This window comes from Perna viridis, chromosome 9, assembly GCF_037379345.1.
Source record: "Perna viridis isolate PV_CMFRI_1.1 ecotype Kerala chromosome 9, ASM3737934v1, whole genome shotgun sequence".
NCBI lineage: Eukaryota > Metazoa > Mollusca > Bivalvia > Mytilida > Mytilidae > Perna > Perna viridis.
The window spans coordinates 11,959,242-11,985,078 of NC_142453.1; the positions used below are offsets into that span (position 1 = coordinate 11,959,242).

At 37.0% G+C, this 25,837-nt stretch overlaps 16 protein-coding genes across 16 annotated transcripts; 11 read left to right on the top strand and 5 right to left on the bottom strand.

Moving 5' to 3' along the window:
• The first annotated feature begins 800 nt into the window (after window positions 1-800).
• On the top strand, window positions 801-1,112 carry LOC148606731 (histone H4). Its single transcript, XM_088546150.1, has one exon. The coding sequence runs from the start codon at window positions 801-803 to the stop codon at window positions 1,110-1,112; it is 312 nt and encodes a 103-aa protein (XP_088402276.1).
• Window positions 1,113-1,725: 613 nt separating this feature from the next.
• On the bottom strand, window positions 1,726-2,444 carry LOC148606732 (histone H2B). Its single transcript, XM_088546465.1, has one exon. It carries the CDS (start codon window positions 2,311-2,313, stop codon window positions 1,936-1,938), a length of 378 nt encoding a protein of 125 aa, XP_088402591.1. The 5' UTR covers window positions 2,314-2,444; the 3' UTR covers window positions 1,726-1,935.
• Window positions 2,445-2,531: 87 nt separating this feature from the next.
• LOC148606733 (histone H2A-like) lies at window positions 2,532-2,984 on the top strand. The gene has a single exon (XM_088546466.1). It carries the CDS (start codon window positions 2,568-2,570, stop codon window positions 2,943-2,945), a length of 378 nt encoding a protein of 125 aa, XP_088402592.1. The 5' UTR covers window positions 2,532-2,567; the 3' UTR covers window positions 2,946-2,984.
• Window positions 2,985-3,075: 91 nt separating this feature from the next.
• LOC148606734 (histone H3) lies at window positions 3,076-4,971 on the top strand. Its single transcript, XM_088546464.1, has one exon. It carries the CDS (start codon window positions 3,981-3,983, stop codon window positions 4,389-4,391), a length of 411 nt encoding a protein of 136 aa, XP_088402590.1. The 5' UTR covers window positions 3,076-3,980; the 3' UTR covers window positions 4,392-4,971.
• A 1,183-nt stretch (window positions 4,972-6,154) lies between these two features.
• On the top strand, window positions 6,155-6,466 carry LOC148606735 (histone H4). The gene has a single exon (XM_088546152.1). The coding sequence runs from the start codon at window positions 6,155-6,157 to the stop codon at window positions 6,464-6,466; it is 312 nt and encodes a 103-aa protein (XP_088402278.1).
• A 613-nt stretch (window positions 6,467-7,079) lies between these two features.
• On the bottom strand, window positions 7,080-7,798 carry LOC148606736 (histone H2B). Its single transcript, XM_088546311.1, has one exon. The coding sequence runs from the start codon at window positions 7,665-7,667 to the stop codon at window positions 7,290-7,292; it is 378 nt and encodes a 125-aa protein (XP_088402437.1). The 5' UTR covers window positions 7,668-7,798; the 3' UTR covers window positions 7,080-7,289.
• A 630-nt stretch (window positions 7,799-8,428) lies between these two features.
• Window positions 8,429-10,324, top strand: LOC148606737 (histone H3). Its single transcript, XM_088546309.1, has one exon. It carries the CDS (start codon window positions 9,334-9,336, stop codon window positions 9,742-9,744), a length of 411 nt encoding a protein of 136 aa, XP_088402435.1. The 5' UTR covers window positions 8,429-9,333; the 3' UTR covers window positions 9,745-10,324.
• A 1,185-nt stretch (window positions 10,325-11,509) lies between these two features.
• LOC148606738 (histone H4) lies at window positions 11,510-11,821 on the top strand. The gene has a single exon (XM_088546153.1). The coding sequence runs from the start codon at window positions 11,510-11,512 to the stop codon at window positions 11,819-11,821; it is 312 nt and encodes a 103-aa protein (XP_088402279.1).
• A 613-nt stretch (window positions 11,822-12,434) lies between these two features.
• LOC148606739 (histone H2B) lies at window positions 12,435-13,153 on the bottom strand. Its single transcript, XM_088546336.1, has one exon. The coding sequence runs from the start codon at window positions 13,020-13,022 to the stop codon at window positions 12,645-12,647; it is 378 nt and encodes a 125-aa protein (XP_088402462.1). The 5' UTR covers window positions 13,023-13,153; the 3' UTR covers window positions 12,435-12,644.
• A 632-nt stretch (window positions 13,154-13,785) lies between these two features.
• Window positions 13,786-15,681, top strand: LOC148606740 (histone H3). Its single transcript, XM_088546335.1, has one exon. The coding sequence runs from the start codon at window positions 14,691-14,693 to the stop codon at window positions 15,099-15,101; it is 411 nt and encodes a 136-aa protein (XP_088402461.1). The 5' UTR covers window positions 13,786-14,690; the 3' UTR covers window positions 15,102-15,681.
• A 1,183-nt stretch (window positions 15,682-16,864) lies between these two features.
• Window positions 16,865-17,176, top strand: LOC148606741 (histone H4). The gene has a single exon (XM_088546155.1). The coding sequence runs from the start codon at window positions 16,865-16,867 to the stop codon at window positions 17,174-17,176; it is 312 nt and encodes a 103-aa protein (XP_088402281.1).
• Window positions 17,177-17,999: 823 nt separating this feature from the next.
• LOC148606742 (histone H2B) lies at window positions 18,000-18,377 on the bottom strand. Its single transcript, XM_088546159.1, has one exon. The coding sequence runs from the start codon at window positions 18,375-18,377 to the stop codon at window positions 18,000-18,002; it is 378 nt and encodes a 125-aa protein (XP_088402285.1).
• A 763-nt stretch (window positions 18,378-19,140) lies between these two features.
• On the top strand, window positions 19,141-21,036 carry LOC148606743 (histone H3). Its single transcript, XM_088546440.1, has one exon. It carries the CDS (start codon window positions 20,046-20,048, stop codon window positions 20,454-20,456), a length of 411 nt encoding a protein of 136 aa, XP_088402566.1. The 5' UTR covers window positions 19,141-20,045; the 3' UTR covers window positions 20,457-21,036.
• Window positions 21,037-22,219: 1,183 nt separating this feature from the next.
• Window positions 22,220-22,531, top strand: LOC148606744 (histone H4). The gene has a single exon (XM_088546160.1). The coding sequence runs from the start codon at window positions 22,220-22,222 to the stop codon at window positions 22,529-22,531; it is 312 nt and encodes a 103-aa protein (XP_088402286.1).
• Window positions 22,532-23,354: 823 nt separating this feature from the next.
• LOC148606745 (histone H2B) lies at window positions 23,355-23,732 on the bottom strand. Its single transcript, XM_088546163.1, has one exon. It carries the CDS (start codon window positions 23,730-23,732, stop codon window positions 23,355-23,357), a length of 378 nt encoding a protein of 125 aa, XP_088402289.1.
• Window positions 23,733-24,484: 752 nt separating this feature from the next.
• LOC148606746 (histone H3) lies at window positions 24,485-25,818 on the top strand. The gene has a single exon (XM_088546057.1). It carries the CDS (start codon window positions 25,400-25,402, stop codon window positions 25,808-25,810), a length of 411 nt encoding a protein of 136 aa, XP_088402183.1. The 5' UTR covers window positions 24,485-25,399; the 3' UTR covers window positions 25,811-25,818.
• Window positions 25,819-25,837: the final 19 nt, after the last annotated feature.

The following is a 25,837-nucleotide window of genomic DNA, read 5'->3' on the forward strand; positions in this document are numbered from 1 at the left end:
GTCATCAGATGTCATCGGCCTAACTTCCTAATGTGAAGTGATGGACTTTACCACTCATGTAACGTCCATCTCTATCGAGTGTGTGTGTGTGTCACAAAGATAAATTTGTTATCATGGCAAGAACAGACTTTGTGCCGAGAAAAATGTTCTCTAGCATAAAGCATGTTTAAAGAAAAGACATCAAAAGTCTTAACTTGTAATTACAAGGAGTTTCATATCAACTTGTTTCCAAGACCTGAATTCTCAAAATATTCAGATTTGGAAAATTTCACTCCCTCAGATTATTCATACTATATATTCTATGTTACAATATAAGTTATATCTAGATGTAAGAAGCCTATTTCATTGAGTGAATGTATTTTCAACCCTTGATTGTACATCACACTGCACAAAATGATATAGAAATAAAATTTTGTAATTTTTCAAAATTCATTTTGACCCAATTACTGTTGAGCTGTGTCATCAAATTGAAGAATTGATAATTCCAAATAGGATATCTTTATTATGCTCTATTGGTATTCATATCATTTTTAGCATTCTTCATTTATTACAATTTAGAATAATCTTTATAATATTAAACCCCCTACCCCCCCCCTTTTTTTATTTGTTTACATTACATTCTTTTCCCTCCAAATAGTGAGTACAGGTCAACTCTATGTCACAAAAAGTCATTATCCAATGAAAATCATTGTTTCTTAAAACTTGCTAGCTTTCTATCACGGTCGCGCTATTTAGTATATAATCTATCTTTACAGCGGGCAAATTCATTCTACTGTTAATATTTTATCAGAGAAACAATAATGTCTGGACGTGGTAAAGGAGGTAAAGGACTTGGAAAGGGAGGCGCAAAGCGTCACAGGAAGGTGTTGCGTGATAACATCCAGGGTATCACAAAACCAGCTATCCGTCGTCTTGCACGTAGAGGTGGTGTCAAACGTATCTCTGGACTCATCTACGAAGAGACCCGTGGTGTATTGAAAGTTTTCTTGGAAAATGTCATCCGTGATGCAGTCACATACACTGAGCACGCCAAGAGGAAAACTGTCACAGCCATGGACGTTGTCTACGCTTTGAAGAGACAAGGACGTACCCTGTACGGATTCGGAGGTTAAACAGCTTCCCATAACAACAGTAACGGCCCTTTTCAGGGCCACCAAAATTTTTCAAAAAGATTCTTATATGGATGTTATGTGTCGTGTATAAGACAAACAAGGTATAGCCCCCTTCCCCCACACTCATATAAATTATTAAAAAAACAAAACAAAACAATTACTTTAAATGTTGTATTTAAAAACCAAAAAAAAATAACACCAAGAGACATAAAAAAGAGCTAAATAGACTGCGTACACCGATCTTCAAATACAAACATACATGTATATGTTATTTTGTCAGTGTTCAGTATTTACCATTAATCAAACAAGTTAAACGGTAATCCCCTGATAAATCGATACTCGGGCAAAACTCTATTTCCCGTTTTTGTTTTAAAGGTGCGTCATTTAATGTATTTCATCATGGTAGATATATCCATTATTTCATATTGTAAATGCTTTCAATATTATTGAAGTCTCATTTATACTTCTATACAGACTTGATGTTGATCTATTTTTGTGTAAGTACATATGATATGACGGTGTTCTTATGTATGTTTATAAAGCGTTACACTTTATATTTTCATTTATTTTTTTATGATAAAAATACCTCTTATGTACGCACTTTCATTAGAATTCATGTCAATGTCTTTATCAATCTTTAGTAAGGAAGGATTAACGTTGTTCGCAATTTGGAAGTTTTAAACAGTTATGTATGTTTGTGGGGAAAATAGGGGGTGTATATATGCATTTGATAACAACTATAACATATCAACATAAGAATCTTTTTGAAAAGTTTTGGTGGCCCTGAAAAGGGCCGTTGAATAAGTAGACTGGAACTGCAAGTTTACTTGCTGCTGGTGTATTTGGTGACAGCTTTGGTACCCTCGCTGACAGCGTGCTTGGCCAATTCTCCGGGTAAAAGGAGACGGACAGCAGTCTGGATCTCCCGAGATGTGATTGTTGATCTCTTGTTGTAGTGAGCCAGACGTGAAGCTTCGGCGGCGATTCTTTCAAAGATGTCGTTGACGAAACTGTTCATGATGGACATAGCCTTTGATGATACACCAGTGTCAGGGTGGACCTGTCGGAGAACTTTGTAAATGTAGATTCCGTAGGATTCCCTCCTTCTCCTCTTCCTCTTCTTGTCACCTCCAGCCCGTGCGGCTTTGGCCTTGGTCACGGCCTTCTTTGCTCCCTTTGATCCTGTTGCTTTTGGCGGCATGTTTATCCTCTGACGATTGTACAGTGAATAATACCGCCAGCCCTGTCAATTTTCTATTTAAACAACATGGTGGATTGAAATATGTTTCTTAACGCGAACCTCGCGGAAAACACCTCATAGACGATAGAACATTACCGCTGATTGGTTTAAAGACAGAATGTCATTTCAATCCGTTTGTCGGTATAAAAGGAAAATTTGACTATTCTCGTGTTATTATGATTTGTTTGAATTCGAACAAGTTATAACATAAGAAAATGTCTGGACGTGGAAAGGGAGGAAAAGCTAAATCCAAGGCTAAGAGCAGGTCGTCCCGTGCCGGACTTCAGTTCCCAGTTGGACGTATCCACAGACTGTTGAGGAAAGGAAACTATGCCGAGAGAATAGGTGCTGGAGCCCCAGTTTACCTCGCCGCTGTTCTCGAATACTTGGCCGCTGAAGTTTTGGAATTGGCAGGTAATGCTGCCCGTGACAACAAGAAAAGCAGAATCATCCCCCGTCATCTCCAACTGGCCATCAGGAACGACGAGGAATTGAACAAACTTCTGTCCGGTGTGACCATTGCCCAGGGTGGTGTACTGCCAAACATCCAGGCCGTTCTCCTGCCCAAGAAGACCCAGAAGGCTGCTAAATAAACAGTTTAGTTCTTCGAACTGAAATATACAACGGCCCTTTTCAGGGCCACCAAAACTCTTCAAAAAGATTCTTATGTAGTTATGTGTGTGAAAAAAAAGAAAGCATTGCAATCTCAAAAATGGGGGGGGGGGAACTATACCGTCCCTCTCCTTGATTTCTCTTCTCATATAAAATATAACTTGTCGTAATACGTAACCAAAGATTGTTCCTACAAAACCCTAAGAGCGGCATTCCCTCAAGGTGAAAAAACCTTGAATTTTAAGTAAATTGTAACTATTCATAAATGAAATTAAATCTTGGTATATATAAAAAATATTTCCGTGCGCGCCAAGTGTTCCAGGGCAGTATTATCCTAAGAATACAGAAAAAAAAAGATGCACAATTTCACGGGTTGCATTAATGTATGTAGGCTAGGCCTGTACATTTTAAATAACTGTATTGTATTTACTTGTTATTTTACTCCACACAAAACATTTAAAATTCTTTTCTTTTGTTTTCTTTTTTTTTTCTATTATTACGCTCATTGTAATTATTATATTTTTTTTTATGGCATTATTATCATTATCATTATTATTATTTTTATGTACTCTTCTAATATCACTGTCTCATCATTCGCATTGTATTAACAAACGTAATGCATGAAAACAAAACCCAAAAAAAAATCTATTGTTACTCTAAATAAATATTGTATATTGTACATGTACCAAATTATGACGGTTAAATTATTCAAACATAATTGACTGTCACGCATGAGAATTGTTGATTACAATTCATTTCATTCTTAAGTGTTTATTAGTTGATTGAAATTGCCATTTGGCAGATTGTTAGCAAAGCTCAACCATCAACAGAAAAGTGGATTGAAACTTTTCCTATTTTCATCCAATCGAATTACCTCAATAACAACCAATCGTAGGGAGTGTTATAGGTTTCCCCGACCAATTACTCCGAGCTTTTCAAATTGTGCGGCAAATAAACCAAATCCTTGCGGCCTTTTTAATATCACTGTGAGACTTTTCAAATCATCATTCTTCGCAATGGCTCGTACAAAGCAGACTGCTCGTAAATCTACCGGAGGTAAAGCTCCAAGAAAACAGTTGGCCACCAAGGCCGCTCGTAAGAGCGCACCTGCCACTGGTGGAGTCAAGAAACCACACAGATACAGGCCCGGTACAGTCGCCCTGAGAGAAATCAGAAGATACCAAAAGAGTACCGAGCTCCTCATCAGAAAACTCCCATTCCAGAGATTAGTCAGAGAAATCGCTCAGGACTTCAAAACTGATCTTAGATTCCAGAGCTCCGCCGTGATGGCACTCCAGGAAGCTAGTGAAGCTTACTTGGTCGGTCTTTTTGAAGACACCAACTTGTGCGCCATCCACGCCAAGAGAGTCACCATCATGCCAAAGGACATCCAGTTGGCCCGCAGAATCCGTGGAGAGCGTGCTTAAGATGCGACTTATCACCTTACTAAACGGCCCTTTTAAGGGCCACCAAAATCTTTCAAAAAAGATTCTTATTAGATGTTTTATTTAAACCAATACTAAAAACTACATCATTATGTAGTTTAGAATTCACTTATGTTCCTTGACCGTCACTTGCCTGATTTATAAAGGTATCAATTTTCATCATATAAGCCTTCCCCAACCCGATTGGAAAAAAAAGTTTCATTTTAACATCAAATCCTATTAACCACATAATTTAGCTTGCTCCTCTCCAACATAAATGCATACATACATACATGCACACACACACACATATGTAAACAATATGAAAAGAAAACATTATTAATTTGTAAAAATCGTGAAATAAATTCTTACTTCTGGCTATCAAAGTGTCCAAACAGGAATACAATGTATATGTGATTGGATTTTAATTGGGTGCAGACTTATTCTGGTAGAGTGTATGAGATGTGCTTTAACATTATATGACTGAGTAATATATGTCTACTGCTAAGGAAGTATCATACCTTATTAAAAAAGGCAAGTGGTTTTCCAAACATAGTACATGCTGCTCCATTGTTAAAAAAAAAACCCCAAAAAACAACACATACAGTACTGTTCTTATAATCTGTATACTAGTATGTGGATACAACACCCTTACTGATTATTTTGAACACAAGACACCAGGTAGGTTTCCATGAAATCACATTTTTTTTTTATCATGTCAATATAATGCCTCCTCTACTTTTAGCATGATTTATGTACTCTTTATAGAATATGCCAGAAAACAAAAATCAGTAGGATGCATACCAAATAAGTTGATTTTGACTGCACATTTCCTTCATTTAAGTGTTACTTGGAGCAATATAATACATATCTTCACAGTTTATGTACTATTGTTATGTATACTTTGGGCCTCACAAGTCAATGATTTTCATTTATATTAATTCATTTTCTTCTGTTTCTATTAGAGTCATCAGATGTCATCGGCCTAACTTCCTAATGTGAAGTGATGGACTTTACCACTCATGTAACGTCCATCTCTATCGAGTGTGTGTGTGTGTCACAAAGATAAATTTGTTATCATGGCAAGAACAGACTTTGTGCCGAGAAAAATGTTCTCTAGCATAAAGCATGTTTAAAGAAAAGACATCAAAAGTCTTAACTTGTAATTACAAGGAGTTTCATATCAACTTGTTTCCAAGACCTGAATTCTCAAAATATTCAGATTTGGAAAATTTCACTCCCTCAGATTATTCATACTATATATTCTATGTTACAATATAAGTTATATCTAGATGTAAGAAGCCTATTTCATTGAGTGAATGTATTTTCAACCCTTGATTGTACATCACACTGCACAAAATGATATAGAAATAAAATTTTGTAATTTTTCAAAATTCATTTTGACCCAATTACTGTTGAGCTGTGTCATCAAATTGAAGAATTGATAATTCCAAATAGGATATCTTTATTATGCTCTATTGGTATTCATATCATTTTTAGCATTCTTCATTTATTACAATTTAGAATAATCTTTATAATATTAAACCCCCTACCCCCCCCCTTTTTTTATTTGTTTACATTACATTCTTTTCCCTCCAAATAGTGAGTACAGGTCAACTCTATGTCACAAAAAGTCATTATCCAATGAAAATCATTGTTTCTTAAAACTTGCTAGCTTTCTATCACGGTCGCGCTATTTAGTATATAATCTATCTTTACAGCGGGCAAATTCATTCTACTGTTAATATTTTATCAGAGAAACAATAATGTCTGGACGTGGTAAAGGAGGTAAAGGACTTGGAAAGGGAGGCGCAAAGCGTCACAGGAAGGTGTTGCGTGATAACATCCAGGGTATCACAAAACCAGCTATCCGTCGTCTTGCACGTAGAGGTGGTGTCAAACGTATCTCTGGACTCATCTACGAAGAGACCCGTGGTGTATTGAAAGTTTTCTTGGAAAATGTCATCCGTGATGCAGTCACATACACTGAGCACGCCAAGAGGAAAACTGTCACAGCCATGGACGTTGTCTACGCTTTGAAGAGACAAGGACGTACCCTGTACGGATTCGGAGGTTAAACAGCTTCCCATAACAACAGTAACGGCCCTTTTCAGGGCCACCAAAATTTTTCAAAAAGATTCTTATATGGATGTTATGTGTCGTGTATAAGACAAACAAGGTATAGCCCCCTTCCCCCACACTCATATAAATTATTAAAAAAACAAAACAAAACAATTACTTTAAATGTTGTATTTAAAAACCAAAAAAAAATAACACCAAGAGACATAAAAAAGAGCTAAATAGACTGCGTACACCGATCTTCAAATACAAACATACATGTATATGTTATTTTGTCAGTGTTCAGTATTTACCATTAATCAAACAAGTTAAACGGTAATCCCCTGATAAATCGATACTCGGGCAAAACTCTATTTCCCGTTTTTGTTTTAAAGGTGCGTCATTTAATGTATTTCATCATGGTAGATATATCCATTATTTCATATTGTAAATGCTTTCAATATTATTGAAGTCTCATTTATACTTCTATACAGACTTGATGTTGATCTATTTTTGTGTAAGTACATATGATATGACGGTGTTCTTATGTATGTTTATAAAGCGTTACACTTTATATTTTCATTTATTTTTTTATGATAAAAATACCTCTTATGTACGCACTTTCATTAGAATTCATGTCAATGTCTTTATCAATCTTTAGTAAGGAAGGATTAACGTTGTTCGCAATTTGGAAGTTTTAAACAGTTATGTATGTTTGTGGGGAAAATAGGGGGTGTATATATGCATTTGATAACAACTATAACATATCAACATAAGAATCTTTTTGAAAAGTTTTGGTGGCCCTGAAAAGGGCCGTTGAATAAGTAGACTGGAACTGCAAGTTTACTTGCTGCTGGTGTATTTGGTGACAGCTTTGGTACCCTCGCTGACAGCGTGCTTGGCCAATTCTCCGGGTAAAAGGAGACGGACAGCAGTCTGGATCTCCCGAGATGTGATTGTTGATCTCTTGTTGTAGTGAGCCAGACGTGAAGCTTCGGCGGCGATTCTTTCAAAGATGTCGTTGACGAAACTGTTCATGATGGACATAGCCTTTGATGATACACCAGTGTCAGGGTGGACCTGTCGGAGAACTTTGTAAATGTAGATTCCGTAGGATTCCCTCCTTCTCCTCTTCCTCTTCTTGTCACCTCCAGCCCGTGCGGCTTTGGCCTTGGTCACGGCCTTCTTTGCTCCCTTTGATCCTGTTGCTTTTGGCGGCATGTTTATCCTCTGACGATTGTACAGTGAATAATACCGCCAGCCCTGTCAATTTTCTATTTAAACAACATGGTGGATTGAAATATGTTTCTTAACGCGAACCTCGCGGAAAACACCTCATAGACGATAGAACATTACCGCTGATTGGTTTAAAGACAGAATGTCATTTCAATCCGTTTGTCGGTATAAAAGGAAAATTTGACTATTCTCGTGTTATTATGATTTGTTTGAATTCGAACAAGTTATAACATAAGAAAATGTCTGGACGTGGAAAGGGAGGAAAAGCTAAATCCAAGGCTAAGAGCAGGTCGTCCCGTGCCGGACTTCAGTTCCCAGTTGGACGTATCCACAGACTGTTGAGGAAAGGAAACTATGCCGAGAGAGTAGGTGCTGGAGCCCCAGTTTACCTCGCCGCTGTTCTCGAATACTTGGCCGCTGAAGTTTTGGAATTGGCAGGTAATGCTGCCCGTGACAACAAGAAAAGCAGAATCATCCCCCGTCATCTCCAACTGGCCATCAGGAACGACGAGGAATTGAACAAACTTCTGTCCGGTGTGACCATTGCCCAGGGTGGTGTACTGCCAAACATCCAGGCCGTTCTCCTGCCCAAGAAGACCCAGAAGGCTGCTAAATAAACAGTTTAGTTCTTCGAACTGAAATATACAACGGCCCTTTTCAGGGCCACCAAAACTCTTCAAAAAGATTCTTATGTAGTTATGTGTGTGAAAAAAAAGAAAGCATTGCAATCTCAAAAATGGGGGGGGGGAACTATACCGTCCCTCTCCTTGATTTCTCTTCTCATATAAAATATAACTTGTCGTAATACGTAACCAAAGATTGTTCCTACAAAACCCTAAGAGCGGCATTCCCTCAAGGTGAAAAAACCTTGAATTTTAAGTAAATTGTAACTATTCATAAATGAAATTAAATCTTGGTATATATAAAAAATATTTCCGTGCGCGCCAAGTGTTCCAGGGCAGTATTATCCTAAGAATACAGAAAAAAAAAGATGCACAATTTCACGGGTTGCATTAATGTATGTAGGCTAGGCCTGTACATTTTAAATAACTGTATTGTATTTACTTGTTATTTTACTCCACACAAAACATTTAAAATTCTTTTCTTTTGTTTTCTTTTTTTTTTCTATTATTACGCTCATTGTAATTATTATATTTTTTTTTATGGCATTATTATCATTATCATTATTATTATTTTTATGTACTCTTCTAATATCACTGTCTCATCATTCGCATTGTATTAACAAACGTAATGCATGAAAACAAAACCCAAAAAAAAATCTATTGTTACTCTAAATAAATATTGTATATTGTACATGTACCAAATTATGACGGTTAAATTATTCAAACATAATTGACTGTCACGCATGAGAATTGTTGATTACAATTCATTTCATTCTTAAGTGTTTATTAGTTGATTGAAATTGCCATTTGGCAGATTGTTAGCAAAGCTCAACCATCAACAGAAAAGTGGATTGAAACTTTTCCTATTTTCATCCAATCGAATTACCTCAATAACAACCAATCGTAGGGAGTGTTATAGGTTTCCCCGACCAATTACTCCGAGCTTTTCAAATTGTGCGGCAAATAAACCAAATCCTTGCGGCCTTTTTAATATCACTGTGAGACTTTTCAAATCATCATTCTTCGCAATGGCTCGTACAAAGCAGACTGCTCGTAAATCTACCGGAGGTAAAGCTCCAAGAAAACAGTTGGCCACCAAGGCCGCTCGTAAGAGCGCACCTGCCACTGGTGGAGTCAAGAAACCACACAGATACAGGCCCGGTACAGTCGCCCTGAGAGAAATCAGAAGATACCAAAAGAGTACCGAGCTCCTCATCAGAAAACTCCCATTCCAGAGATTAGTCAGAGAAATCGCTCAGGACTTCAAAACTGATCTTAGATTCCAGAGCTCCGCCGTGATGGCACTCCAGGAAGCTAGTGAAGCTTACTTGGTCGGTCTTTTTGAAGACACCAACTTGTGCGCCATCCACGCCAAGAGAGTCACCATCATGCCAAAGGACATCCAGTTGGCCCGCAGAATCCGTGGAGAGCGTGCTTAAGATGCGACTTATCACCTTACTAAACGGCCCTTTTAAGGGCCACCAAAATCTTTCAAAAAAGATTCTTATTAGATGTTTTATTTAAACCAATACTAAAAACTACATCATTATGTAGTTTAGAATTCACTTATGTTCCTTGACCGTCACTTGCCTGATTTATAAAGGTATCAATTTTCATCATATAAGCCTTCCCCAACCCGATTGGAAAAAAAAGTTTCATTTTAACATCAAATCCTATTAACCACATAATTTAGCTTGCTCCTCTCCAACATAAATGCATACATACATACATGCACACACACACACATATGTAAACAATATGAAAAGAAAACATTATTAATTTGTAAAAATCGTGAAATAAATTCTTACTTCTGGCTATCAAAGTGTCCAAACAGGAATACAATGTATATGTGATTGGATTTTAATTGGGTGCAGACTTATTCTGGTAGAGTGTATGAGATGTGCTTTAACATTATATGACTGAGTAATATATGTCTACTGCTAAGGAAGTATCATACCTTATTAAAAAAGGCAAGTGGTTTTCCAAACATAGTACATGCTGCTCCATTGTTAAAAAAAAAACCCCAAAAAACAACACATACAGTACTGTTCTTATAATCTGTATACTAGTATGTGGATACAACACCCTTACTGATTATTTTGAACACAAGACACCAGGTAGGTTTCCATGAAATCACATTTTTTTTTTATCATGTCAATATAATGCCTCCTCTACTTTTAGCATGATTTATGTACTCTTTATAGAATATGCCAGAAAACAAAAATCAGTAGGATGCATACCAAATAAGTTGATTTTGACTGCACATTTCCTTCATTTAAGTGTTACTTGGAGCAATATAATACATATCTTCACAGTTTATGTACTATTGTTATGTATACTTTGGGCCTCACAAGTCAATGATTTTCATTTATATTAATTCATTTTCTTCTGTTTCTATTAGAGTCATCAGATGTCATCGGCCTAACTTCCTAATGTGAAGTGATGGACTTTACCACTCATGTAACGTCCATCTCTATCGAGTGTGTGTGTGTGTCACAAAGATAAATTTGTTATCATGGCAAGAACAGACTTTGTGCCGAGAAAAATGTTCTCTAGCATAAAGCATGTTTAAAGAAAAGACATCAAAAGTCTTAACTTGTAATTACAAGGAGTTTCATATCAACTTGTTTCCAAGACCTGAATTCTCAAAATATTCAGATTTGGAAAATTTCACTCCCTCAGATTATTCATACTATATATTCTATGTTACAATATAAGTTATATCTAGATGTAAGAAGCCTATTTCATTGAGTGAATGTATTTTCAACCCTTGATTGTACATCACACTGCACAAAATGATATAGAAATAAAATTTTGTAATTTTTCAAAATTCATTTTGACCCAATTACTGTTGAGCTGTGTCATCAAATTGAAGAATTGATAATTCCAAATAGGATATCTTTATTATGCTCTATTGGTATTCATATCATTTTTAGCATTCTTCATTTATTACAATTTAGAATAATCTTTATAATATTAAACCCCCTACCCCCCCCCCCTTTTTTTATTTGTTTACATTACATTCTTTTCCCTCCAAATAGTGAGTACAGGTCAACTCTATGTCACAAAAAGTCATTATCCAATGAAAATCATTGTTTCTTAAAACTTGCTAGCTTTCTATCACGGTCGCGCTATTTAGTATATAATCTATCTTTACAGCGGGCAAATTCATTCTACTGTTAATATTTTATCAGAGAAACAATAATGTCTGGACGTGGTAAAGGAGGTAAAGGACTTGGAAAGGGAGGCGCAAAGCGTCACAGGAAGGTGTTGCGTGATAACATCCAGGGTATCACAAAACCAGCTATCCGTCGTCTTGCACGTAGAGGTGGTGTCAAACGTATCTCTGGACTCATCTACGAAGAGACCCGTGGTGTATTGAAAGTTTTCTTGGAAAATGTCATCCGTGATGCAGTCACATACACTGAGCACGCCAAGAGGAAAACTGTCACAGCCATGGACGTTGTTTACGCTTTGAAGAGACAAGGACGTACCCTGTACGGATTCGGAGGTTAAACAGCTTCCCATAACAACAGTAACGGCCCTTTTCAGGGCCACCAAAATTTTTCAAAAAGATTCTTATATGGATGTTATGTGTCGTGTATAAGACAAACAAGGTATAGCCCCCTTCCCCCACACTCATATAAATTATTAAAAAAACAAAACAAAACAATTACTTTAAATGTTGTATTTAAAAACCAAAAAAAAATAACACCAAGAGACATAAAAAAGAGCTAAATAGACTGCGTACACCGATCTTCAAATACAAACATACATGTATATGTTATTTTGTCAGTGTTCAGTATTTACCATTAATCAAACAAGTTAAACGGTAATCCCCTGATAAATCGATACTCGGGCAAAACTCTATTTCCCGTTTTTGTTTTAAAGGTGCGTCATTTAATGTATTTCATCATGGTAGATATATCCATTATTTCATATTGTAAATGCTTTCAATATTATTGAAGTCTCATTTATACTTCTATACAGACTTGATGTTGATCTATTTTTGTGTAAGTACATATGATATGACGGTGTTCTTATGTATGTTTATAAAGCGTTACACTTTATATTTTCATTTATTTTTTTATGATAAAAATACCTCTTATGTACGCACTTTCATTAGAATTCATGTCAATGTCTTTATCAATCTTTAGTAAGGAAGGATTAACGTTGTTCGCAATTTGGAAGTTTTAAACAGTTATGTATGTTTGTGGGGAAAATAGGGGGTGTATATATGCATTTGATAACAACTATAACATATCAACATAAGAATCTTTTTGAAAAGTTTTGGTGGCCCTGAAAAGGGCCGTTGAATAAGTAGACTGGAACTGCAAGTTTACTTGCTGCTGGTGTATTTGGTGACAGCTTTGGTACCCTCGCTGACAGCGTGCTTGGCCAATTCTCCGGGTAAAAGGAGACGGACAGCAGTCTGGATCTCCCGAGATGTGATTGTTGATCTCTTGTTGTAGTGAGCCAGACGTGAAGCTTCGGCGGCGATTCTTTCAAAGATGTCGTTGACGAAACTGTTCATGATGGACATAGCCTTTGATGATACACCAGTGTCAGGGTGGACCTGTCGGAGAACTTTGTAAATGTAGATTCCGTAGGATTCCCTCCTTCTCCTCTTCCTCTTCTTGTCACCTCCAGCCCGTGCGGCTTTGGCCTTGGTCACGGCCTTCTTTGCTCCCTTTGATCCTGTTGCTTTTGGCGGCATGTTTATCCTCTGACGATTGTACAGTGAATAATACCGCCAGCCCTGTCAATTTTCTATTTAAACAACATGGTGGATTGAAATATGTTTCTTAACGCGAACCTCGCGGAAAACACCTCATAGACGATAGAACATTACCGCTGATTGGTTTAAAGACAGAATGTCATTTCAATCCGTTTGTCGGTATAAAAGGAAAATTTGACTATTCTCGTGTTATTATGATTTGTTTGAATTCGAACAAGTTATAACATAAGAAAATGTCTGGACGTGGAAAGGGAGGAAAAGCTAAATCCAAGGCTAAGAGCAGGTCGTCCCGTGCCGGACTTCAGTTCCCAGTTGGACGTATCCACAGACTGTTGAGGAAAGGAAACTATGCCGAGAGAGTAGGTGCTGGAGCCCCAGTTTACCTCGCCGCTGTTCTCGAATACTTGGCCGCTGAAGTTTTGGAATTGGCAGGTAATGCTGCCCGTGACAACAAGAAAAGCAGAATCATCCCCCGTCATCTCCAACTGGCCATCAGGAACGACGAGGAATTGAACAAACTTCTGTCCGGTGTGACCATTGCCCAGGGTGGTGTACTGCCAAACATCCAGGCCGTTCTCCTGCCCAAGAAGACCCAGAAGGCTGCTAAATAAACAGTTTAGTTCTTCGAACTGAAATATACAACGGCCCTTTTCAGGGCCACCAAAACTCTTCAAAAAGATTCTTATGTAGTTATGTGTGTGAAAAAAAAGAAAGCATTGCAATCTCAAAAATGGGGGGGGGGGGAACTATACCGTCCCTCTCCTTGATTTCTCTTCTCATATAAAATATAACTTGTCGTAATACGTAACCAAAGATTGTTCCTACAAAACCCTAAGAGCGGCATTCCCTCAAGGTGAAAAAACCTTGAATTTTAAGTAAATTGTAACTATTCATAAATGAAATTAAATCTTGGTATATATAAAAAATATTTCCGTGCGCGCCAAGTGTTCCAGGGCAGTATTATCCTAAGAATACAGAAAAAAAAAGATGCACAATTTCACGGGTTGCATTAATGTATGTAGGCTAGGCCTGTACATTTTAAATAACTGTATTGTATTTACTTGTTATTTTACTCCACACAAAACATTTAAAATTCTTTTCTTTTGTTTTCTTTTTTTTTTCTATTATTACGCTCATTGTAATTATTATATTTTTTTTTATGGCATTATTATCATTATCATTATTATTATTTTTATGTACTCTTCTAATATCACTGTCTCATCATTCGCATTGTATTAACAAACGTAATGCATGAAAACAAAACCCAAAAAAAAATCTATTGTTACTCTAAATAAATATTGTATATTGTACATGTACCAAATTATGACGGTTAAATTATTCAAACATAATTGACTGTCACGCATGAGAATTGTTGATTACAATTCATTTCATTCTTAAGTGTTTATTAGTTGATTGAAATTGCCATTTGGCAGATTGTTAGCAAAGCTCAACCATCAACAGAAAAGTGGATTGAAACTTTTCCTATTTTCATCCAATCGAATTACCTCAATAACAACCAATCGTAGGGAGTGTTATAGGTTTCCCCGACCAATTACTCCGAGCTTTTCAAATTGTGCGGCAAATAAACCAAATCCTTGCGGCCTTTTTAATATCACTGTGAGACTTTTCAAATCATCATTCTTCGCAATGGCTCGTACAAAGCAGACTGCTCGTAAATCTACCGGAGGTAAAGCTCCAAGAAAACAGTTGGCCACCAAGGCCGCTCGTAAGAGCGCACCTGCCACTGGTGGAGTCAAGAAACCACACAGATACAGGCCCGGTACAGTCGCCCTGAGAGAAATCAGAAGATACCAAAAGAGTACCGAGCTCCTCATCAGAAAACTCCCATTCCAGAGATTAGTCAGAGAAATCGCTCAGGACTTCAAAACTGATCTTAGATTCCAGAGCTCCGCCGTGATGGCACTCCAGGAAGCTAGTGAAGCTTACTTGGTCGGTCTTTTTGAAGACACCAACTTGTGCGCCATCCACGCCAAGAGAGTCACCATCATGCCAAAGGACATCCAGTTGGCCCGCAGAATCCGTGGAGAGCGTGCTTAAGATGCGACTTATCACCTTACTAAACGGCCCTTTTAAGGGCCACCAAAATCTTTCAAAAAAGATTCTTATTAGATGTTTTATTTAAACCAATACTAAAAACTACATCATTATGTAGTTTAGAATTCACTTATGTTCCTTGACCGTCACTTGCCTGATTTATAAAGGTATCAATTTTCATCATATAAGCCTTCCCCAACCCGATTGGAAAAAAAAGTTTCATTTTAACATCAAATCCTATTAACCACATAATTTAGCTTGCTCCTCTCCAACATAAATGCATACATACATACATGCACACACACACACATATGTAAACAATATGAAAAGAAAACATTATTAATTTGTAAAAATCGTGAAATAAATTCTTACTTCTGGCTATCAAAGTGTCCAAACAGGAATACAATGTATATGTGATTGGATTTTAATTGGGTGCAGACTTATTCTGGTAGAGTGTATGAGATGTGCTTTAACATTATATGACTGAGTAATATATGTCTACTGCTAAGGAAGTATCATACCTTATTAAAAAAGGCAAGTGGTTTTCCAAACATAGTACATGCTGCTCCATTGTTAAAAAAAAAACCCCAAAAAACAACACATACAGTACTGTTCTTATAATCTGTATACTAGTATGTGGATACAACACCCTTACTGATTATTTTGAACACAAGACACCAGGTAGGTTTCCATGAAATCACATTTTTTTTTTATCATGTCAATATAATGCCTCCTCTACTTTTAGCATGATTTATGTACTCTTTATAGAATATGCCAGAAAACAAAAATCAGTAGGATGCATACCAAATAAGTTGATTTTGACTGCACATTTCCTTCATTTAAGTGTTACTTGGAGCAATATAATACATATCTTCACAGTTTATGTACTATTGTTATGTATACTTTGGGCCTCACAAGTCAATGATTTTCATTTATATTAATTCATTTTCTTCTGTTTCTATTAGAGTCATCAGATGTCATCGGCCTAACTTCCTAATGTGAAGTGATGGACTTTACCACTCATGTAACGTCCATCTCTATCGAGTGTGTGTGTGTGTCACAAAGATAAATTTGTTATCATGGCAAGAACAGACTTTGTGCCGAGAAAAATGTTCTCTAGCATAAAGCATGTTTAAAGAAAAGACATCAAAAGTCTTAACTTGTAATTACAAGGAGTTTCATATCAACTTGTTTCCAAGACCTGAATTCTCAAAATATTCAGATTTGGAAAATTTCACTCCCTCAGATTATTCATACTATATATTCTATGTTACAATATAAGTTATATCTAGATGTAAGAAGCCTATTTCATTGAGTGAATGTATTTTCAACCCTTGATTGTACATCACACTGCACAAAATGATATAGAAATAAAATTTTGTAATTTTTCAAAATTCATTTTGACCCAATTACTGTTGAGCTGTGTCATCAAATTGAAGAATTGATAATTCCAAATAGGATATCTTTATTATGCTCTATTGGTATTCATATCATTTTTAGCATTCTTCATTTATTACAATTTAGAATAATCTTTATAATATTAAACCCCCTACCCCCCCCCTTTTTTTATTTGTTTACATTACATTCTTTTCCCTCCAAATAGTGAGTACAGGTCAACTCTATGTCACAAAAAGTCATTATCCAATGAAAATCATTGTTTCTTAAAACTTGCTAGCTTTCTATCACGGTCGCGCTATTTAGTATATAATCTATCTTTACAGCGGGCAAATTCATTCTACTGTTAATATTTTATCAGAGAAACAATAATGTCTGGACGTGGTAAAGGAGGTAAAGGACTTGGAAAGGGAGGCGCAAAGCGTCACAGGAAGGTGTTGCGTGATAACATCCAGGGTATCACAAAACCAGCTATCCGTCGTCTTGCACGTAGAGGTGGTGTCAAACGTATCTCTGGACTCATCTACGAAGAGACCCGTGGTGTATTGAAAGTTTTCTTGGAAAATGTCATCCGTGATGCAGTCACATACACTGAGCACGCCAAGAGGAAAACTGTCACAGCCATGGACGTTGTCTACGCTTTGAAGAGACAAGGACGTACCCTGTACGGATTCGGAGGTTAAACAGCTTCCCATAACAACAGTAACGGCCCTTTTCAGGGCCACCAAAATTTTTCAAAAAGATTCTTATATGGATGTTATGTGTCGTGTATAAGACAAACAAGGTATAGCCCCCTTCCCCCACACTCATATAAATTATTAAAAAAACAAAACAAAACAATTACTTTAAATGTTGTATTTAAAAACCAAAAAAAAATAACACCAAGAGACATAAAAAAGAGCTAAATAGACTGCGTACACCGATCTTCAAATACAAACATACATGTATATGTTATTTTGTCAGTGTTCAGTATTTACCATTAATCAAACAAGTTAAACGGTAATCCCCTGATAAATCGATACTCGGGCAAAACTCTATTTCCCGTTTTTGTTTTAAAGGTGCGTCATTTAATGTATTTCATCATGGTAGATATATCCATTATTTCATATTGTAAATGCTTTCAATATTATTGAAGTCTCATTTATACTTCTATACAGACTTGATGTTGATCTATTTTTGTGTAAGTACATATGATATGACGGTGTTCTTATGTATGTTTATAAAGCGTTACACTTTATATTTTCATTTATTTTTTTATGATAAAAATACCTCTTATGTACGCACTTTCATTAGAATTCATGTCAATGTCTTTATCAATCTTTAGTAAGGAAGGATTAACGTTGTTCGCAATTTGGAAGTTTTAAACAGTTATGTATGTTTGTGGGGAAAATAGGGGGTGTATATATGCATTTGATAACAACTATAACATATCAACATAAGAATCTTTTTGAAAAGTTTTGGTGGCCCTGAAAAGGGCCGTTGAATAAGTAGACTGGAACTGCAAGTTTACTTGCTGCTGGTGTATTTGGTGACAGCTTTGGTACCCTCGCTGACAGCGTGCTTGGCCAATTCTCCGGGTAAAAGGAGACGGACAGCAGTCTGGATCTCCCGAGATGTGATTGTTGATCTCTTGTTGTAGTGAGCCAGACGTGAAGCTTCGGCGGCGATTCTTTCAAAGATGTCGTTGACGAAACTGTTCATGATGGACATAGCCTTTGATGATACACCAGTGTCAGGGTGGACCTGTCGGAGAACTTTGTAAATGTAGATTCCGTAGGATTCCCTCCTTCTCCTCTTCCTCTTCTTGTCACCTCCAGCCCGTGCGGCTTTGGCCTTGGTCACGGCCTTCTTTGCTCCCTTTGATCCTGTTGCTTTTGGCGGCATGTTTATCCTCTGACGATTGTACAGTGAATAATACCGCCAGCCCTGTCAATTTTCTATTTAAACAACATGGTGGATTGAAATATGTTTCTTAACGCGAACCTCGCGGAAAACACCTCATAGACGATAGAACATTACCGCTGATTGGTTTAAAGACAGAATGTCATTTCAATCCGTTTGTCGGTATAAAAGGAAAATTTGACTATTCTCGTGTTATTATGATTTGTTTGAATTCGAACAAGTTATAACATAAGAAAATGTCTGGACGTGGAAAGGGAGGAAAAGCTAAATCCAAGGCTAAGAGCAGGTCGTCCCGTGCCGGACTTCAGTTCCCAGTTGGACGTATCCACAGACTGTTGAGGAAAGGAAACTATGCCGAGAGAGTAGGTGCTGGAGCCCCAGTTTACCTCGCCGCTGTTCTCGAATACTTGGCCGCTGAAGTTTTGGAATTGGCAGGTAATGCTGCCCGTGACAACAAGAAAAGCAGAATCATCCCCCGTCATCTCCAACTGGCCATCAGGAACGACGAGGAATTGAACAAACTTCTGTCCGGTGTGACCATTGCCCAGGGTGGTGTACTGCCAAACATCCAGGCCGTTCTCCTGCCCAAGAAGACCCAGAAGGCTGCTAAATAAACAGTTTAGTTCTTCGAACTGAAATATACAACGGCCCTTTTCAGGGCCACCAAAACTCTTCAAAAAGATTCTTATGTAGTTATGTGTGTGAAAAAAAAGAAAGCATTGCAATCTCAAAAATGGGGGGGGGGGGAACTATACCGTCCCTCTCCTTGATTTCTCTTCTCATATAAAATATAACTTGTCGTAATACGTAACCAAAGATTGTTCCTACAAAACCCTAAGAGCGGCATTCCCTCAAGGTGAAAAAACCTTGAATTTTAAGTAAATTGTAACTATTCATAAATGAAATTAAATCTTGGTATATATAAAAAATATTTCCGTGCGCGCCAAGTGTTCCAGGGCAGTATTATCCTAAGAATACAGAAAAAAAAAGATGCACAATTTCACGGGTTGCATTAATGTATGTAGGCTAGGCCTGTACATTTTAAATAACTGTATTGTATTTACTTGTTATTTTACTCCACACAAAACATTTAAAATTCTTTTCTTTTGTTTTCTTTTTTTTTTCTATTATTACGCTCATTGTAATTATTATATTTTTTTTTATGGCATTATTATCATTATCATTATTATTATTTTTATGTACTCTTCTAATATCACTGTCTCATCATTCGCATTGTATTAACAAACGTAATGCATGAAAACAAAACCCAAAAAAAAATCTATTGTTACTCTAAATAAATATTGTATATTGTACATGTACCAAATTATGACGGTTAAATTATTCAAACATAATTGACTGTCACGCATGAGAATTGTTGATTACAATTCATTTCATTCTTAAGTGTTTATTAGTTGATTGAAATTGCCATTTGGCAGATTGTTAGCAAAGCTCAACCATCAACAGAAAAGTGGATTGAAACTTTTCCTATTTTCATCCAATCGAATTACCTCAATAACAACCAATCGTAGGGAGTGTTATAGGTTTCCCCGACCAATTACTCCGAGCTTTTCAAATTGTGCGGCAAATAAACCAAATCCTTGCGGCCTTTTTAATATCACTGTGAGACTTTTCAAATCATCATTCTTCGCAATGGCTCGTACAAAGCAGACTGCTCGTAAATCTACCGGAGGTAAAGCTCCAAGAAAACAGTTGGCCACCAAGGCCGCTCGTAAGAGCGCACCTGCCACTGGTGGAGTCAAGAAACCACACAGATACAGGCCCGGTACAGTCGCCCTGAGAGAAATCAGAAGATACCAAAAGAGTACCGAGCTCCTCATCAGAAAACTCCCATTCCAGAGATTAGTCAGAGAAATCGCTCAGGACTTCAAAACTGATCTTAGATTCCAGAGCTCCGCCGTGATGGCACTCCAGGAAGCTAGTGAAGCTTACTTGGTCGGTCTTTTTGAAGACACCAACTTGTGCGCCATCCACGCCAAGAGAGTCACCATCATGCCAAAGGACATCCAGTTGGCCCGCAGAATCCGTGGAGAGCGTGCTTAAGATGCGACTTATCACCTTACTAAACGGCCCTTTTAAGGGCCACCAAAATCTTTCAAAAAAGATTCTTATTAGATGTTTTATTTAAACCAATACTAAAAACTACATCATTATGTAGTTTAGAATTCACTTATGTTCCTTGACCGTCACTTGCCTGATTTATAAAGGTATCAATTTTCATCATATAAGCCTTCCCCAACCCGATTGGAAAAAAAAGTTTCATTTTAACATCAAATCCTATTAACCACATAATTTAGCTTGCTCCTCTCCAACATAAATGCATACATACATACATGCACACACACACACATATGTAAACAATATGAAAAGAAAACATTATTAATTTGTAAAAATCGTGAAATAAATTCTTACTTCTGGCTATCAAAGTGTCCAAACAGGAATACAATGTATATGTGATTGGATTTTAATTGGGTGCAGACTTATTCTGGTAGAGTGTATGAGATGTGCTTTAACATTATATGACTGAGTAATATATGTCTACTGCTAAGGAAGTATCATACCTTATTAAAAAAGGCAAGTGGTTTTCCAAACATAGTACATGCTGCTCCATTGTTAAAAAAAAAACCCCAAAAAACAACACATACAGTACTGTTCTTATAATCTGTATACTAGTATGTGGATACAACACCCTTACTGATTATTTTGAACACAAGACACCAGGTAGGTTTCCATGAAATCACATTTTTTTTTTATCATGTCAATATAATGCCTCCTCTACTTTTAGCATGATTTATGTACTCTTTATAGAATATGCCAGAAAACAAAAATCAGTAGGATGCATACCAAATAAGTTGATTTTGACTGCACATTTCCTTCATTTAAGTGTTACTTGGAGCAATATAATACATATCTTCACAGTTTATGTACTATTGTTATGTATACTTTGGGCCTCACAAGTCAATGATTTTCATTTATATTAATTCATTTTCTTCTGTTTCTATTAGAGTCATCAGATGTCATCGGCCTAACTTCCTAATGTGAAGTGATGGACTTTACCACTCATGTAACGTCCATCTCTATCGAGTGTGTGTGTGTGTCACAAAGATAAATTTGTTATCATGGCAAGAACAGACTTTGTGCCGAGAAAAATGTTCTCTAGCATAAAGCATGTTTAAAGAAAAGACATCAAAAGTCTTAACTTGTAATTACAAGGAGTTTCATATCAACTTGTTTCCAAGACCTGAATTCTCAAAATATTCAGATTTGGAAAATTTCACTCCCTCAGATTATTCATACTATATATTCTATGTTACAATATAAGTTATATCTAGATGTAAGAAGCCTATTTCATTGAGTGAATGTATTTTCAACCCTTGATTGTACATCACACTGCACAAAATGATATAGAAATAAAATTTTGTAATTTTTCAAAATTCATTTTGACCCAATTACTGTTGAGCTGTGTCATCAAATTGAAGAATTGATAATTCCAAATAGGATATCTTTATTATGCTCTATTGGTATTCATATCATTTTTAGCATTCTTCATTTATTACAATTTAGAATAATCTTTATAATATTAAACCCCCTACCCCCCCCCTTTTTTTATTTGTTTACATTACATTCTTTTCCCTCCAAATAGTGAGTACAGGTCAACTCTATGTCACAAAAAGTCATTATCCAATGAAAATCATTGTTTCTTAAAACTTGCTAGCTTTCTATCACGGTCGCGCTATTTAGTATATAATCTATCTTTACAGCGGGCAAATTCATTCTACTGTTAATATTTTATCAGAGAAACAATAATGTCTGGACGTGGTAAAGGAGGTAAAGGACTTGGAAAGGGAGGCGCAAAGCGTCACAGGAAGGTGTTGCGTGATAACATCCAGGGTATCACAAAACCAGCTATCCGTCGTCTTGCACGTAGAGGTGGTGTCAAACGTATCTCTGGACTCATCTACGAAGAGACCCGTGGTGTATTGAAAGTTTTCTTGGAAAATGTCATCCGTGATGCAGTCACATACACTGAGCACGCCAAGAGGAAAACTGTCACAGCCATGGACGTTGTCTACGCTTTGAAGAGACAAGGACGTACCCTGTACGGATTCGGAGGTTAAACAGCTTCCCATAACAACAGTAACGGCCCTTTTCAGGGCCACCAAAATTTTTCAAAAAGATTCTTATATGGATGTTATGTGTCGTGTATAAGACAAACAAGGTATAGCCCCCTTCCCCCACACTCATATAAATTATTAAAAAAACAAAACAAAACAATTACTTTAAATGTTGTATTTAAAAACCAAAAAAAAATAACACCAAGAGACATAAAAAAGAGCTAAATAGACTGCGTACACCGATCTTCAAATACAAACATACATGTATATGTTATTTTGTCAGTGTTCAGTATTTACCATTAATCAAACAAGTTAAACGGTAATCCCCTGATAAATCGATACTCGGGCAAAACTCTATTTCCCGTTTTTGTTTTAAAGGTGCGTCATTTAATGTATTTCATCATGGTAGATATATCCATTATTTCATATTGTAAATGCTTTCAATATTATTTAAGTCTCATTTATACTTCTATACAGACTTGATGTTGATCTATTTTTGTGTAAGTACATATGATATGACGGTGTTCTTATGTATGTTTATAAAGCGTTACACTTTATATTTTCATTTATTTTTTTATGATAAAAATACCTCTTATGTACGCACTTTCATTAGAATTCATGTCAATGTCTTTATCAATCTTTAGTAAGGAAGGATTAACGTTGTTCGCAATTTGGAAGTTTTAAACAGTTATGTATGTTTGTGGGGAAAATAGGGGGTGTATATATGCATTTGATAACAACTATAACATATCAACATAAGAATCTTTTTGAAAAGTTTTGGTGGCCCTGAAAAGGGCCGTTGAATAAGTAGACTGGAACTGCAAGTTTACTTGCTGCTGGTGTATTTGGTGACAGCTTTGGTACCCTCGCTGACAGCGTGCTTGGCCAATTCTCCGGGTAAAAGGAGACGGACAGCAGTCTGGATCTCCCGAGATGTGATTGTTGATCTCTTGTTGTAGTGAGCCAGACGTGAAGCTTCGGCGGCGATTCTTTCAAAGATGTCGTTGACGAAACTGTTCATGATGGACATAGCCTTTGATGATACACCAGTGTCAGGGTGGACCTGTCGGAGAACTTTGTAAATGTAGATTCCGTAGGATTCCCTCCTTCTCCTCTTCCTCTTCTTGTCACCTCCAGCCCGTGCGGCTTTGGCCTTGGTCACGGCCTTCTTTGCTCCCTTTGATCCTGTTGCTTTTGGCGGCATGTTTATCCTCTGACGATTGTACAGTGAATAATACCGCCAGCCCTGTCAATTTTCTATTTAAACAACATGGTGGATTGAAATATGTTTCTTAACGCGAACCTCGCGGAAAACACCTCATAGACGATAGAACATTACCGCTGATTGGTTTAAAGACAGAATGTCATTTCAATCCGTTTGTCGGTATAAAAGGAAAATTTGACTATTCTCGTGTTATTATGATTTGTTTGAATTCGAACAAGTTATAACATAAGAAAATGTCTGGACGTGGAAAGGGAGGAAAAGCTAAATCCAAGGCTAAGAGCAGGTCGTCCCGTGCCGGACTTCAGTTCCCAGTTGGACGTATCCACAGACTGTTGAGGAAAGGAAACTATGCCGAGAGAGTAGGTGCTGGAGCCCCAGTTTACCTCGCCGCTGTTCTCGAATACTTGGCCGCTGAAGTTTTGGAATTGGCAGGTAATGCTGCCCGTGACAACAAGAAAAGCAGAATCATCCCCCGTCATCTCCAACTGGCCATCAGGAACGACGAGGAATTGAACAAACTTCTGTCCGGTGTGACCATTGCCCAGGGTGGTGTACTGCCAAACATCCAGGCCGTTCTCCTGCCCAAGAAGACCCAGAAGGCTGCTAAATAAACAGTTTAGTTCTTCGAACTGAAATATACAACGGCCCTTTTCAGGGCCACCAAAACTTTTCAAAAAGATTCTTATGTAGTTATGTGTGTGAAAAAAAAGAAAGCATTGCAATCTCAAAAATGGGGGGGGGGGAACTATACCGTCCCTCTCCTTGATTTCTCTTCTCATATAAAATATAACTTGTCGTAATACGTAACCAAAGATTGTTCCTACAAAACCCTAAGAGCGGCATTCCCTCAAGGTGAAAAAACCTTGAATTTTAAGTAAATTGTAACTATTCATAAATGAAATTAAATCTTGGTATATATAAAAAATATTTCCGTGCGCGCCAAGTGTTCCAGGGCAGTATTATCCTAAGAATACAGAAAAAAAAAGATGCACAATTTCACGGGTTGCATTAATGTATGTAGGCTAGGCCTGTACATTTTAAATAACTGTATTGTATTTACTTGTTATTTTACTCCACACAAAACATTTAAAATTCTTTTCTTTTGTTTTCTTTTTTTTTTCTATTATTACGCTCATTGTAATTATTATATTTTTTTTTATGGCATTATTATCATTATCATTATTATTATTTTTATGTACTCTTCTAATATCACTGTCTCATCATTCGCATTGTATTAACAAACGTAATGCATGAAAACAAAACCCAAAAAAAAATCTATTGTTACTCTAAATAAATATTGTATATTGTACATGTACCAAATTATGACGGTTAAATTATTCAAACATAATTGACTGTCACGCATGAGAATTGTTGATTACAATTCATTTCATTCTTAAGTGTTTATTAGTTGATTGAAATTGCCATTTGGCAGATTGTTAGCAAAGCTCAACCATCAACAGAAAAGTGGATTGAAACTTTTCCTATTTTCATCCAATCGAATTACCTCAATAACAACCAATCGTAGGGAGTGTTATAGGTTTCCCCGACCAATTACTCCGAGCTTTTCAAATTGTGCGGCAAATAAACCAAATCCTTGCGGCCTTTTTAATATCACTGTGAGACTTTTCAAATCATCATTCTTCGCAATGGCTCGTACAAAGCAGACTGCTCGTAAATCTACCGGAGGTAAAGCTCCAAGAAAACAGTTGGCCACCAAGGCCGCTCGTAAGAGCGCACCTGCCACTGGTGGAGTCAAGAAACCACACAGATACAGGCCCGGTACAGTCGCCCTGAGAGAAATCAGAAGATACCAAAAGAGTACCGAGCTCCTCATCAGAAAACTCCCATTCCAGAGATTAGTCAGAGAAATCGCTCAGGACTTCAAAACTGATCTTAGATTCCAGAGCTCCGCCGTGATGGCACTCCAGGAAGCTAGTGAAGCTTACTTGGTCGGTCTTTTTGAAGACACCAACTTGTGCGCCATCCACGCCAAGAGAGTCACCATCATGCCAAAGGACATCCAGTTGGCCCGCAGAATCCGTGGAGAGCGTGCTTAAGATGCGACTTATCACCTTACTAAACGG

Coding starts and splice junctions, on each gene's coding strand:
- LOC148606742 (XM_088546159.1), bottom strand. CDS start 18,377: ATGCCGCCAAAAGCAACAGGATCAAAGGGAGCAAAGAAGGCCGTGACC.
- LOC148606741 (XM_088546155.1), top strand. CDS start 16,865: ATGTCTGGACGTGGTAAAGGAGGTAAAGGACTTGGAAAGGGAGGCGCA.
- LOC148606745 (XM_088546163.1), bottom strand. CDS start 23,732: ATGCCGCCAAAAGCAACAGGATCAAAGGGAGCAAAGAAGGCCGTGACC.
- LOC148606739 (XM_088546336.1), bottom strand. CDS start 13,022: ATGCCGCCAAAAGCAACAGGATCAAAGGGAGCAAAGAAGGCCGTGACC.
- LOC148606734 (XM_088546464.1), top strand. CDS start 3,981: ATGGCTCGTACAAAGCAGACTGCTCGTAAATCTACCGGAGGTAAAGCT.
- LOC148606737 (XM_088546309.1), top strand. CDS start 9,334: ATGGCTCGTACAAAGCAGACTGCTCGTAAATCTACCGGAGGTAAAGCT.
- LOC148606731 (XM_088546150.1), top strand. CDS start 801: ATGTCTGGACGTGGTAAAGGAGGTAAAGGACTTGGAAAGGGAGGCGCA.
- LOC148606740 (XM_088546335.1), top strand. CDS start 14,691: ATGGCTCGTACAAAGCAGACTGCTCGTAAATCTACCGGAGGTAAAGCT.
- LOC148606735 (XM_088546152.1), top strand. CDS start 6,155: ATGTCTGGACGTGGTAAAGGAGGTAAAGGACTTGGAAAGGGAGGCGCA.
- LOC148606736 (XM_088546311.1), bottom strand. CDS start 7,667: ATGCCGCCAAAAGCAACAGGATCAAAGGGAGCAAAGAAGGCCGTGACC.
- LOC148606744 (XM_088546160.1), top strand. CDS start 22,220: ATGTCTGGACGTGGTAAAGGAGGTAAAGGACTTGGAAAGGGAGGCGCA.
- LOC148606732 (XM_088546465.1), bottom strand. CDS start 2,313: ATGCCGCCAAAAGCAACAGGATCAAAGGGAGCAAAGAAGGCCGTGACC.
- LOC148606733 (XM_088546466.1), top strand. CDS start 2,568: ATGTCTGGACGTGGAAAGGGAGGAAAAGCTAAATCCAAGGCTAAGAGC.
- LOC148606746 (XM_088546057.1), top strand. CDS start 25,400: ATGGCTCGTACAAAGCAGACTGCTCGTAAATCTACCGGAGGTAAAGCT.
- LOC148606738 (XM_088546153.1), top strand. CDS start 11,510: ATGTCTGGACGTGGTAAAGGAGGTAAAGGACTTGGAAAGGGAGGCGCA.
- LOC148606743 (XM_088546440.1), top strand. CDS start 20,046: ATGGCTCGTACAAAGCAGACTGCTCGTAAATCTACCGGAGGTAAAGCT.